We start from the raw sequence: 13,192 nt of genomic DNA on the forward strand, positions 1-13,192 counted from the left end.
CAGCGTAAGTGATTTGTGGAGAGCATCCTTGGCGTTCTCCTCCCCAGGGTCTGCTAAAGCAATACATTGTCTGCATATCAGCCCTTGATACATTTGGGGTTGATACAATTAGGATTAAATTACTGTTACATCATCAGACTTTGCGAAGAGTAATCTCTCCAGCAGCTTCTTGGAAATCGTGGCTAGAAAAATTGCCCAGGCAAATTAAACAGAAGAGAATTGCCACCTTAATTCCCTGGTTCAAAGCATCCTCCTTGTTCCTTAAATCTTGCAACTCTGACTAAAGGCCATTTCACACATTACAAGCAATCTAGGGTTGCCCTTTTCCTTTAGGTATTCATTTTCACCTTTAGCACCCTAAACAATTTGAGAGCAGGTCGTCTTAAGGACCAGCTGCATCCATATGAACCAGCCTAGGTTGTAAAATGGACTTTCGGAGACCCTGTTTTCTAGACCACCAATACAATATCTTTGATGGGCAGCAACCAGAGACGGGGCTTTTTAGTGGTGACTCCACATCTTTGGAATTCCTTCCCGAGGGAAATATGCATAAACCCATCAATGCTATAAACATAACCCATGCTCTTTCCTCATTCCATCCATATTTCTGGATTGCTTCTTGGTCTGTTTATTGTATTATAGTAATGGCAGCAACATGGCTACAATAATATATACACATCATGGTGATTCTTGATATGTTTATCATATTCCAGAAGATGCTGTATCAACAAAACATGCAGCGGCTATATTGGTCAGACAGGGAGGTCGAAAGTGTTAAGTTCCAGTTTGGGCAGCAACCAGTGGTTTTATGTCTGTTATTCTGCAAAGTGCCATGTACATGAAATATGTTACATAAAGAGTAACAGTGGTGAATAGAACAGCTTTCTATCCGGTTGTTTCTGCTCTTTGTGTATTGTTTCCAGATGAGCAATTGACTTTGTATAAGCATTCTTTCTGCCTGTAGGTAAGCGATGAGCTAGGGCTGCCATGTTTCAAAAAGTGAAAATCCGGACACAAAAGTTGTTGAGCTTTTTAAAGTTTTGCCCAAAAGTTCTTGAGCTGCTTTTGCAAAATCAAGAAAAAGAAATCAAGTTTTTGAGCTATTTTGAAGAAGATTCGCCAAAATGTAAACTTCCAACATTTCCCTAGACATTTTAGTGATTTCCGCCCGGACACTGATACCGGCTGCCATATTTCAGCTATGTCTGGAAAATTTGGGACGTACAGCAACCCTAGATGAGCAAGTAGCTACCTACCCTTCTGCCTCAATTCAGAACAGGCCTACCTCAAATTAGGATAACTGGGGTCCATTGGGACTGGGCTCAAATCAAACAATTTAAATTCAGACCCACTGCACACAGCTGCAGCCCAATCAGCAACAGGTTGCGGCCTAAAGGCCTTCCAGGCCCCAATTCCAACCCCCAAAGAATCCCACTTTCCAGACTTAATTGGATGGGAAGGAAGTCTTCTGGCAGCAGAGGGCTCAGCCTTAAAGTCTGGATGCTCTTCCACTGCAGACAGAAAGAATGCAGTTCTTAATTTCCTCTGGCTCAGTCCACTGACCCAGAATGCACTGGTAAGTGCATTTCTCGTGCTTCCTGCTGGCAATGAGCACTCCCTGCCCTTGATTGCACTCCCAGGTTCCATGAGACATATAGAAGACTCCCCACCAAATTAGAAATCTGAAATAAGAACCTGCGTGAACCACCAACACAGGGGAAAGGTAAACACTTGCCAAACTTCTTGGCTGGTGCATCAAAGGAGCCCTCTATTTCCAGACCAGAAAGAGCCGTACTCTGGTCCCATAGGGGCCAGCAAGTTATATTTTCTGTGGTCTTAAGCTGACTTCAGTGCAGTAAGGAAAGAATCACAGTCATCACAGCAATGATACCCATGTCCGAGAGATGATTCTAACATAAAGATTATGATAACCTTTCACAGATCCTTCCCTTATCATGCAGCTAGAAAAAAATGAGCAGCGATAAAGGTAGTATGGTAAAAATAATGGCAGGTGTTCATAATGTCTTCTTGGATTCCTCAATAAGAGAACCATTGTTTGGTGTCTGAGTGGCGCTGTGTCTGTTTAAAGGTGTGCTTGACAAGCATCTACATGTTAGACCTCTTGCCTTTGTCTGTAAACAGCTGGCCATCTCTAGCTTTGTTGTTTTTAGGAGACTCTGCCACTTCCCCCTCAAAAGCATCATCAAGTTCTCCAGTAACACTGCGGTAGGATGGAGGAATAGATTCCAAGGATGTTGTGTGGGACTTGTCTGTGTCTGTGATATAGTTTTCATTCATTAGCTGTGCAAGGAGACCTTCCTGTTCCGGAGCATCTTCATCAAGGATATCTCCATCGCTGGTTTTGTGTCGGTGTAAGAAAGAGGCCTGCTTCATGGAACGCTGGAGCAAATGACTCCGGAAGGCCTTCTGTATAACAGCAGCAGACGCCTCCTCGTATTTCCACCTGAGCGTGGTGGTGATTGGTTCGTAAGAAGCCTTGGATGGGTTTGCTGCCATGAATTTCTCCTCCATTTGTTGCTTAAGGGTGTCCATCTCTCCTGAGTCTCCAAGAACCCTTTTGGTGAAAGCAAAGAGGATGTCCAAGCAGTGGATCCTATCCCCAGTTACCATGGGAAGATCCATGGCCATCAGCTCAAGCACGTTTGGCTTCTGTATGCGCAAGGGCTCTGCCAGCGCATGAGCGAAGTTAGAAAGTTCGGAGAATGAAATAAACTGGGTAGCTTTAGGGTCAAACTTCTCCCACACCTCATAAAACATTTCAAAGTCATCGTCACCTAAAGGTTCAGTGCTCTCTTCTGTGGCAACGTTGAAGTTCTCCAGAATAACTGCAATGTACATATTTACAACTATGAGAAAGGATATAATTATGTAAGTAACAAAGAACAGGATGCCTACAGCTGGGCTCCCACAGTCACCCTTGGAGAAAGTTGACGTCATGCCGAGGTTCGGGTCACAGAATGGAGGCCCAGTGTTCAATATGGGGCTGAGGAGTCCATCCCAGCCAGCAGACGTGGTGATTTCGAAGAGGCAGAGCATGCTGTTGGCAAAGGTCTCAAAGTTGAACATGTCATCAATCCCAGCCTCCTTTTTGACGTAGGCAAAGTTGGCCATGCCAAAAATGGCATAAATGAACATGACTAGGAAAAGCAGGAGGCCAATGTTGAACAAGGCAGGGAGGGACATCATCAAGGCAAAGAGAAGAGTCCTGATCCCTCTGGCGGATCGGATCAGGCGGAGTATTCGCCCTATTCGCACCAGACGTATCACCCGGAAAAGTGTAGGCGAAAATGAAACCACAATGCCGGAAAGCAGGCTGCCTGAAGGGGAGAAATAAGCAACGAAAATATTGAATGAACTAAATGGCTGCTCAGCAGGCTAACCCTTAATTGTTTAAAGTTAAAAGAAGTCCAGCAAGGGGTCACTTCTGCATTTTCTATTGTATTCCTAATACAATATTGTTGCTGGTGTCTGATCCCTTCCGGGGGGCTTTTAAAACATAGTTTTGGAAGTGGGAGTCATAGTTCTAAAATGCCATGTAATTAATTTTGGGCACAGTTCAGCTAGAGTTGAGCACTTTAAAAATCCAATTTCTCAGGGTTTCCTCTCTGGTGGACTCCATATGGCAACCTCAGGGGACACAATCCCTCTTTGGCCACAGCTCCCAGGTGTTCCTGGGACACCATACAATTACATCATATTTGACATATGTGGCTGTACCTAAAGAATTATCAGAACTGTTGTTTGCCCCCTGGCAGAGCTACAATTCCAGCACCCTTAACAAATTACCATTTACTGGATTCTTTGGAGGAAGTCATGTGCTTGAAGTGTAATACAAATGTGTGGTGTATGTGATGAGGTTTAAAATGCTTCAACTCTGGTTGGGTTGCTAAGAGCTAGTCAAGAGCACATTGTTCTGTAGCGACTTACCAACAATTGACATGATCACGACCACCAGGTCAAAAATGTTCCATCCGTTAGTGAAGTAGTAGTATCTCAGAGCCACCAGCTTCATGACACACTCTATTGTGAAGACGACGATGAAGAGGATGTTTATTTTGTTAAGAACAAATGTCTTCCCTTCGGACTGGTCATCGGACTCCACCATCATCGTGACCATATTAAGGCAGATGAGGGCCATGATGGCAACATCGAAAGCTTGGCGAGTTACGATGTCAAAGAGGAATCCTTGGTATTTGTTCTAAAGGCAAGGGGAGAAAGATTCTCCAGGATTTGTGCAGAATCAATACATAGCTACTTGTTATCCTTCAATAATTTAGTCAGACAACAACATATCAAAATTTGCTTAAACCAAAAAAAATAAGAAAGAAGGAAGGAAGGAAGGATCAAATATCCCTTTCAAGTGGAAAAAGGTGTCTTTCATGTGTTATTGGGGGCCTTCCCACAGCAAGTGGAATTTCGAGTTAAATGTAAAAAAGAGAGAGGATATTCTGGAATTTTGATGAGAATGATGCTGTGCTGATGCCATGAAAATCCTTGCATGCCTGAGCTGCATTGCTTCCACAATAAACTCACATCTGGAAGCACCCTGAGCCCTGTCACTTCTTCCAATATACTGAAGGAAATGTGAGATTACTTACAATTTATCCAACAGAAGCATTCACTCACTGCCTTTAATATTTCCATTTAATTCCCTATTGCAATAACATACCAGAGTGCTCTTAATTCTCAGTCCCAAGATTAAACTTTGTATTCGCCAACTAAGTTTGCTCTGCCTCAATCAGTCTATTAATCATACATTAGCAGCCTTATTCCTTTTTACATTTCTGTTCACCTATTGGAAGTCTTTCGTCTAGAACAGTTGACATGTACTCACCAGTGGCCGTGGGATGGGTTTTTGAGGTTTCTTGGACCCCAGTTTTTTCATGGCATTATAATATTTTTTTTGTTCCTCCGTCATGAAGATGTCTTCTCCACCAAACTGCAAGGAGATAAGACAACTAACATTATTGGGTGCAGATTATATATTGTTTGGCCACAAGAGGGGCCTGAGCACCAGAGCACTCTCCCCTCCTGCAGTTTCCTGTACAACTGGTGCTCAGAAACATGCACCTCCTGTTCTAATGCTGCCTTTTGCCACCAAAGAGCAAGCACAGTGCTGATTTCCCATTTGGGATAAGAGATGCTTTAGGGATGTTGGAGAATTCCAACAAAAAACGAAGAAGAAATGTAAAGGGCTGAGTTTCATGCATTCACCTGGGATCAGAAACGGAAATCAGTCAATGAATTCAATTGGTATCTGTTTGCATTTTTGTTAATAATAATAATAATAATAATAAGAAGAAGAAGAAGAAGTTTATACCTCAGCCACTCTGGGCAACTCCTAACAGAATTAAAAGCACACAAAAACCTCAGACATTAAAAACTTCCCTAAACATTCCCTAAACACTGACATTAAAAGACGCCTGCTTCTGGGGAGAAAAGCAATGACAAACCTAGACAGCATCTTAAAAAGCAGAGACATCACCTTGCCAACAAAGGTCCGTATAGTTAAAGCTATGGTTTTCCCAGTAGTGATGTATGGAAATGAGAACTGGACCATAAAGAAGGCTGATCACCGAAGAATTGATGCTTTTGAATAATGGTGCTGGAGGAGACTCTTGAGAGTCCCATGGACTGCAAGAAGATCGAACCGATCAATTCTTAAGGAAATCAGCCCTGAGTGCTCACTGGAAGGACAGATCCTGAAGCTGAGGCTCCAATACTTTGGCCACCTCATGAGAAGAGAAGACTCTCTGGAAAAGACCCTGATGCTGGGAAAGATTGAGGGCACAAGGAGAAGGGGACGACAGATGACGAGATGGTTGGACAGTGTTCTCGAAGCTACCAGCATGAGTCTGACCAAACTGCGGGAGGCAGTGGAAGACAGGAGTGCCTGGCGTGCTCTGGTCCATGGGGTCACAAAGAGTCGGACATGACTAAACGACTAAACAACAACAACAAACATTGTTTCATTTACTTTACACTGAAATGAACGTGAGTGGGCAGCAAGGGGAATAACATAGAATTTCGAAGAAACTGAACTGCAGTAGAACAGAAATGGCACAGATTGTGATGAATACAGGTTGGAATGGAAATCACTGCCTTGTTACATCCCTAATCCTTCTGCTGCCTTTTTTCCTCAAAGAGGCTTATATCTTAACTTAATGCTTCAGTGCTTCAGTCAGAGATAAGGGATCTTTTTAGCTGTTATATGATGTCAGGTGACTGGCAGGTGGGCGTGGTTCTCCCGATACAGCCTGTGGGCCCAACAGAAAGGCCTGCTGAGTCTAATTAAGCCTAATTAAGGTCAGAGTTTCCCCATCAGAAGCATGAATTTTCTTTCACTAATGGAGACTGGTCCAGTAGAAGGCACCCATCTAACTAGTCTGATTCTTCAAGGGTTCACTTTCAACAGGCGTAAGGAAACAAACACTTTCTAGATACTAACCTTTTTCTTTTGTTGATTAAAATTATCAATAATGACGCCAACGAAAAGGTTCAGAGTGAAGAAGGAGCCACAGATGATAAAAACCACAAAATAGATGTACATATATTTGTTAGCTTCCCATTTGGGCTGGTATTCCACCTGCAAATACGAAAAGCACATTGAAACATGACTGAGAAAAGAAAAGGGGAAAAGGAGAGAAAGGCAATTAAAGTGGGTAGGTTTGTGGCGACCCCTTGTTAACATGTTTCTCATTGGTTGCTGTACCAAGAGATGGTGGCTGCAATTGGAGCTAAGCAGCTACAGCACTGTCTCTGAGCAATTATCCAGAGAGGTTTGCAAGAGGGAAGTAGACATTTATCATGGGATCACTGAAGTTGCCCTCTGGCTCATTTATAAATCTCTCCCCATTGCCACAGTAAGTCACTTATGATGAATCTGCTTATAGTTCATTCTTTCACTAAGACAGTCAGAGCAGTTTATATATGGAGAGGCCCAGATAGGCTTCCATCCAGACTGCTTACAGGAGCAAACCTCTTTTGCTGCAGCAGTAGAACTGTGCCATGTACCTTTCATGGGGCAAGGAAAGCTTAACACATTACTGCGGATGGGGGGAAAGGTTGGTTCAGTTTGCATTTAAAGGCAAACCTTTGTAATTTGCAGTTTCCAAAACAATATGCAAACTGAAACACAGCCATCCTTCAAAATTCACACTTCTCCAAATTTGGCAATACAGATCTCCAACACATGTAAAAAAAAATGCACATACTAGGTTAAACTGGGAATATAAAAATGCTTATATTCATTAAAATAACAAACATGCATGCATTATATTTGGGGAAATTGCTTTGCAAAACTGTATATCTTAGGCAAACTTGCACACAAACGTGTGTACATTAGGAGAAATTTGCTGATGAATTTTCAGGAGGATTTTTGCAAAAAAACGGAAACTTATGTGGAAATATGAAGAACAGAACATAAGACTGGAAAACTGAGGAACTGAGAGAAACTGCAACTTACATTTTCAGCCCTGGCTACCCATTACCCTCCTAATATATATCTGTGTTGTATTCCTCTCCCGGACCTATTTTTTTCCTGTGGAGGAAATGTTATATAGACTTCCCAGTTTCCCCACTCCAGATGGGAAATCTGTGGGGAGGAGCTTTAAGCAGCTGCTGCCACTCTCAGTCACAACTTCCAAGAGAGACTGTTCACAGAGCTCCTGTGCTATTCCTACTTTGGTTCCCTGCCTTCACACAACACATTTGTCGGAAAGCCCACCCCTGTATAAAACCGATCACTGTGGGAAAGCCTAACCATATTAAACTGGAATTTAGGGAAACGTCAGTGCCTCACATAAAAGTACAACCCCTGTCTGAGAACTTTACAGCTCCATTACGCCTGTTTTGAATTGGCCCTTCAGGATCTCGTACTGCGTGGTGCAAAATTGATTTGTCTCCTGTTTGGGTTTTCCTTAACAATACTTGAAAGGCTGTTTTCGGTTTTTTGCCTGTGCTGAAGGCAGGCTAGATCACCCAGGGTGACTTAGCGAGACCTTTTGCTGGGTCTTGAAAAGGCAAGTGTTTGATAATTACAGTTAATTGACACTGCAGGAGCAAGACTACTATGTACAAAGCTGACCTCCCAGGCTGTCTGCCCAATTTAACCCCTTTATTTACAGCTTTGTTCTATGAAAATGATCACCCTTAGGCTCTCTGAGGGCCACATTAGATCATGTTGTGCTAAATGTTACCCTGCCTTGCTCCAAATCACTGGCTGCTGTGGTGGGTGGTTCTGGGAAATAAAGAACACTTTGATGGCAAAACAAGGGTGGATTCTACTAGATGTTACTGAGAGAAATGGAGGACATTAGACTGGATAAGCCTGAGCTAGACACACAACTGCCATTTTCAGTGCAGCCATAATAATAATAATAATAATAATAATAATAGTTGTTGTTGTTGTTGTTGTTGTTGTTGTTGTTGTTATTTTGTTTGTACCCCACTCCTCTGGCTGGGTTGCCTGTCTGACTAGGTTGTATATGCTTCCAGCATATACGAAAACAAAACATGAAACATTAAAAAGCTTCCCTATAAAGGGCTGCCTTCAGATGTCTTCTAAAAGTTGTATACCGTATTTTTTGCCCTATAGGACGCACTTTTTCCCCTCCAAAAATGAAGGGGAAATATGTGCGCGTCCTATGGGGCGAATGCAGGCTTTCGCTGAAGCCTGGAGAGCGAGAGGCATCGGTGTGCACTGACACCTCTCGCTCTCCAGGCTCCAGGAAGCTATCCGCAAGCCTTGCTCGCCCAGGGGGACTTCCCCCGGGTGCGCAAGGCTTGCAGGCGGCAGCCTGGAGCATGGGGCACCCTCCGGAGGACACCCCGTGCTTCGCGCAGGTGTCGGCAAGCCTTGCGCGCCCCGGGGAATTCCCCCCGGGCGTGCACGGCTTGCGGGCAGCAGCCTGCAGCGTGGAGCACGGGGCGCCCTTCGGAGGACGCCCCGTGCTTCGCGCAGGTGTCCGCAGCCTGCCGCCCGGCGCGTGGGGCGCCCTGAAGCAGAGCGCCCCTCGCGCCGGGCAGACATCGGCCAGCCCCACAAGCTCGGGGGACAGCGGGGAGGCGCAGCGCCGCCACCCCACTGTTCCCCGACCTGGTTTTGGGGGGGGAATAAAGGGAAAAATTTTTTCCTTTATTCCCCCCCCCAAAAAGTAGGTGCGTCCTATGGGACGGAGCGTCCTATGGGACGAAAAATATGGTAGTTATTTATCTCATTGACATCTGATGGGAGGGCGTTCCACAGGGAGGGCACCACTACCAAGAAGGCCCTCTGCCTGGTTCCCTGTAACTTCACTTCTCACTGTGAGGGAACCAGCAGAAGGCCTCTCAGAGCAACATGTCATACACACTGACATGAATTTAGTTTGACTCTTGAGCGGATTCCCTTGCATTACTATTACACCACTGAGCAGGTGAAAAGAAGAGAATGAGCATGTGCATTTCTGTAACTTACATCAGTTGAATCTGCTGCTGCATACATTATATCCATCCAACCTTTGAAAGTTGCCTAGAGGAAAAACAGACTAATATAAATACGATTAAGGTACGTCAATAGGTGTGCTGAAAGAGGGTGGGAAAAACCTAGTGAATCTTTTTGAATTCTTTGCATCAGTCTTCACTCAGAATATATTGTGCAGATATCCACACCTGCCTTTGAGTAAATATAGGCCAGTGACCCAAAGGACGCTGGTTTCTTAGATATGACGCCAGTCCTGCTCAGCTCAGGCTGTGAGGCACCAGCATTGATGAGCTAGCCAAACTTCAGTGGTAGAAAGCATGCTTTGCACACAAGACTCTTCGATTCAGTCCCTGACATCTTCAGTTGATAAACTTAAGTAGCAAAACTTAGAAAGACCCTCACCTGAGACCTTAGAGAGCCAGTCAGAGAAGGCAGTGCTGTTCCAAATGAGTTTGGCTAAATCAAGCAGAGTTGGCTAAAGGTGGGGTTTGAGAGCTAACAGGCAAAGTAACAAGCCACCAGGTCCAAAGGGCATTCCTGGAGTCCTTAGAGGAGATTACTAATGCTTTGAGCAATTAACTTATGGCTATAGTTATTATACATGGAACGCAGGTGGCGCTGTGGGTTAAACCACAGAGCCTAGGACTTGCCGATCAGAAGGTCGGCAGTCCGAATCCCCACGACGGGGTGAGCTCCCGTTGCTCGGTCCCTGCTCCTACCAACCTAGCAGTTCGAAAGCACGTCAAAGTGCAAGGAGATAAATAAATACCACTCCGGTGGGAAGGTAAACGGCGTTTCCGTGCGCTGCTCTGGTTCGCCAGAAGCGGCTTAGTCATGCTGGCCATATGACCCGGAAGCTGTACGCCGGCTCCCTCAGCCAATAAAGCGAGATGAGCGCCGCAACCCCAGAGTCGGTCACGACTGGACCTAATGGTCAGGGGTCCCTTTACCTTTATAGTTATTATACACTCAGAAGAAGTGTTACTTAGAAAGAAAGAGAATGGCTTATGAAGCAAGGATGAACCTATACACTGAGGGAGTTATTGCAGCAACAGCAGCTATCACAAAAGTCTTGCTTTTAGGTATCACTAAAGGCAACAGCACCAACAGTGAAGGCAGAAAGGAAAGAGAGAATGAGAATGCAGAGACAGATGCATTGTGCTACAAGACCTACCACTTGGAGAAGAGCCAGGTAGCCAGAGCCAACATTATCAAAATTCACTTTAACTGTAGTCCAGTATAATATTCCATCGGTCCTGTTGTGTTCCTTGCAGTCACTGAAGTTAGTAATTATGGTCTCATTTATGCTGGCATTTTTTTCAGTCATGTTAACGCATTTTCCAAACTTTCCTGCAAACAAATTGACTCCCACAATGCTGAAGATGAGCCAGAAAATGAGGCAGACCAGAAGAACATTCATAATAGATGGGATGGCGCCCACCAAGGCATTGACCACCACCTTTGAAAGGTGGGGAAGAGGGGAAAGAGAAAGGGAATGAAACAATTTTTTAAAAGTCATAATAATAACATAACTTTGAAATAAACAACTTTCCTCAAATGAATTAGTATTCAATAACCCACCAGAATATAATAGTACACAATGAAATTAAATATCAGCAAACAATATTTAAACAGAGATTCACTCTTAACGATTATAAAAAATAATTGCCAAATTATAATCCATAAAAATATCAGCAAATCACAATGCAAAAAATACCACAATACATACAAAACAAAGACACACAACTTATAAAATTATTTAAAAAATAATAATCCATGAACTTCACCATAATATATCTAAATAACAAGAAGGAAAACAGATTCCAGGGCAATAAACTGTGTCTTTCAACCTCTCTCCTTCCACACACGCCCCCAAATATAAATTGTGGGTTCAGACTGCATACTGAATGCCCCTACTCAAACCCATTCATAGGAAAGCTATGTTCAGATCAGATCAGCAGAAGTATAGTTAATCTCAACAAAGCATGTTCATGTTGAAAGGGCACCATAATAAGTTTACTAGTCCTTGCCACTGCCATCTAGACTCAGTCCAAGCATGATAGATTCAAGTCGGTGTTACCATGCAGTGTTAGAGATCATGATGGGGAATAGAGAAGGCGTGGTCTCTTAGGTATATTTGAACCAAGCGGTAAAATGCTTTAGAGATGAGAAATAGCACCCTGTGTTGCACACAGAACACAGTAGGGAGCTGTTGCAGGTGATGGGACACCTCAGTGAAGAGGTGACTTATTTCAAGAACGTGATGGTGCTGCATTCCATGGAGATAGCCTGGTGTCATTTTGAAATGTGTGCTAGCATGAATGTCTTCTGTATCACAGCAACAGGCTGCTCTTCCCCTTAGAGGAAGTCTGATTTTCAAAGTAATTTGAAGAACATGGTTTGATCTCTGCAGCCTTAAATCCACTCCCATGGTCCTCATACTCTAATGTTTCCATACTAAAGGTAAAGGTAAAGGTACCCCTGCCCGTATGGGCCAGTCTTGCCAGACTCTAGGGTTGTGCGCTCATCTCACTCTATAGGCCGGGAGCCAGCGCTGTCCGCAGACACTTCCGGGTCACGTGGCCAGCGTGACAAGCTGCATCTGGCGAGCCAGCGCAGCACACGGAACGCCGTTTACCTTCCCGCTGGTAAGCGGTCCCTATTTATCTACTTGCACCCGGGGGTGCTTTCGAACTGCTAGGTTGGCAGGCGCTGGGACCGAACGACGGGAGCGCACCCCGCCGCGGGGATTCGAACCGCCGACCATGCGATTGGCAAGTCCTAGGCGCTGAGGTTTTACCCACAGCGCCACCCGCGTTTCCATACTATTTACCGTCAAAGTTAACTACTGTGTTGTGGTAACAAAGATGTCTCCTGGACATCTATTGCCACTGCTATTTTTCTAGAAAAAGAGGTGCTGGAACACACCACAAGTGCCTCCCTTGTTCTCTAAGAATGGCAATGGCACCCACCTGAGAGGGGCTGGAACTGAGTTCTGGCTGAAAAAAGGCCTGTCTGTTGCCAACAATATAGAACATGTTCATAAACCTCTCAAGACCCGCAGAAATCTTTGATGTGCCAAATGGGAATCCCTGTTCCAATCTCCTCTACCACCCCCTCATCACAGTAGCCTTCAAAAGAAACAATTTACAAACCAAAGGCCTTTTCATAGGGATAATGTTCAGTGATGGCGTTCATTCAACTTACCCTCATCCCTTCAAACCGTGACAGGGCTCTTAATGGCCTCAAAGCTCTTAGGGTTCTGAGAGACTTTATGGGACCCATGTCAGATTGTCCAGCCAAAGTTGCTACGAGGGTTACTAAGGAGACCTGCAGAAAAAAGTAGCGAGGGGAGATGTTAAGTAGCAAAAGCACAAAGGAACAATTTCACTATGTATCTTAATCTGCCTCCTAGCCATGCACAAACATTTTTCATACATGCTAAAGCACCGCTTTTTTGAATTCTGGTGCTGGAGGAGACTCTTGAGAGTCCCATGGACTGCAAGAAGATCAAACCTCTCTATTCTGAAGGAAATCAGCCCTTAGTGCTCACTGGAAGGACATATCCTGAAGCTGAGGCTCCAAGACTTTGGCCACCTCATGAGAAGAGAAGACTCCCTGGAAAAGACCCTGATGTTGGGAAAGATGGAGGGCACAAGGAGAAGGGGACGACAGAGGACGAGATGGTTGGACAGTGTTCTCGAAGCT

General features: G+C 44.5%; 1 protein-coding gene across 6 annotated transcripts in view; it reads right to left on the bottom strand.

Annotated features, from left to right (window-relative positions):
* Positions 1-604: 604 nt before the first annotated feature.
* LOC310745924 (sodium channel protein type 5 subunit alpha-like) overlaps positions 605-13,192 on the bottom strand; it is a 42,484-nt gene continuing 29,896 nt past the window's right edge. For all 6 annotated transcript variants that reach the window (XM_083579216.1, XM_083579219.1, XM_083579220.1 and 3 more), the window contains 7 exons: positions 12,692-12,814; positions 10,659-10,943; positions 9,479-9,532; positions 6,470-6,607; positions 4,856-4,960; positions 3,949-4,219; positions 605-3,338 (listed from right to left, as the gene is read on the bottom strand). In XM_083579216.1, the coding sequence (XP_083435342.1) occupies positions 2,107-3,338; positions 3,949-4,219; positions 4,856-4,960; positions 6,470-6,607; positions 9,479-9,532; positions 10,659-10,943; positions 12,692-12,814 (2,208 nt within the window). In that variant the 3' untranslated portion in view covers positions 605-2,106. The remainder of the gene's footprint in view (positions 3,339-3,948; positions 4,220-4,855; positions 4,961-6,469; positions 6,608-9,478; positions 9,533-10,658; positions 10,944-12,691; positions 12,815-13,192) is intronic.

Source organism: Podarcis filfolensis (assembly GCF_964270895.1).
Source record: "Podarcis filfolensis genome assembly, chromosome: 12".
Taxonomy (NCBI): Eukaryota; Metazoa; Chordata; class Lepidosauria; order Squamata; family Lacertidae; genus Podarcis; species Podarcis filfolensis.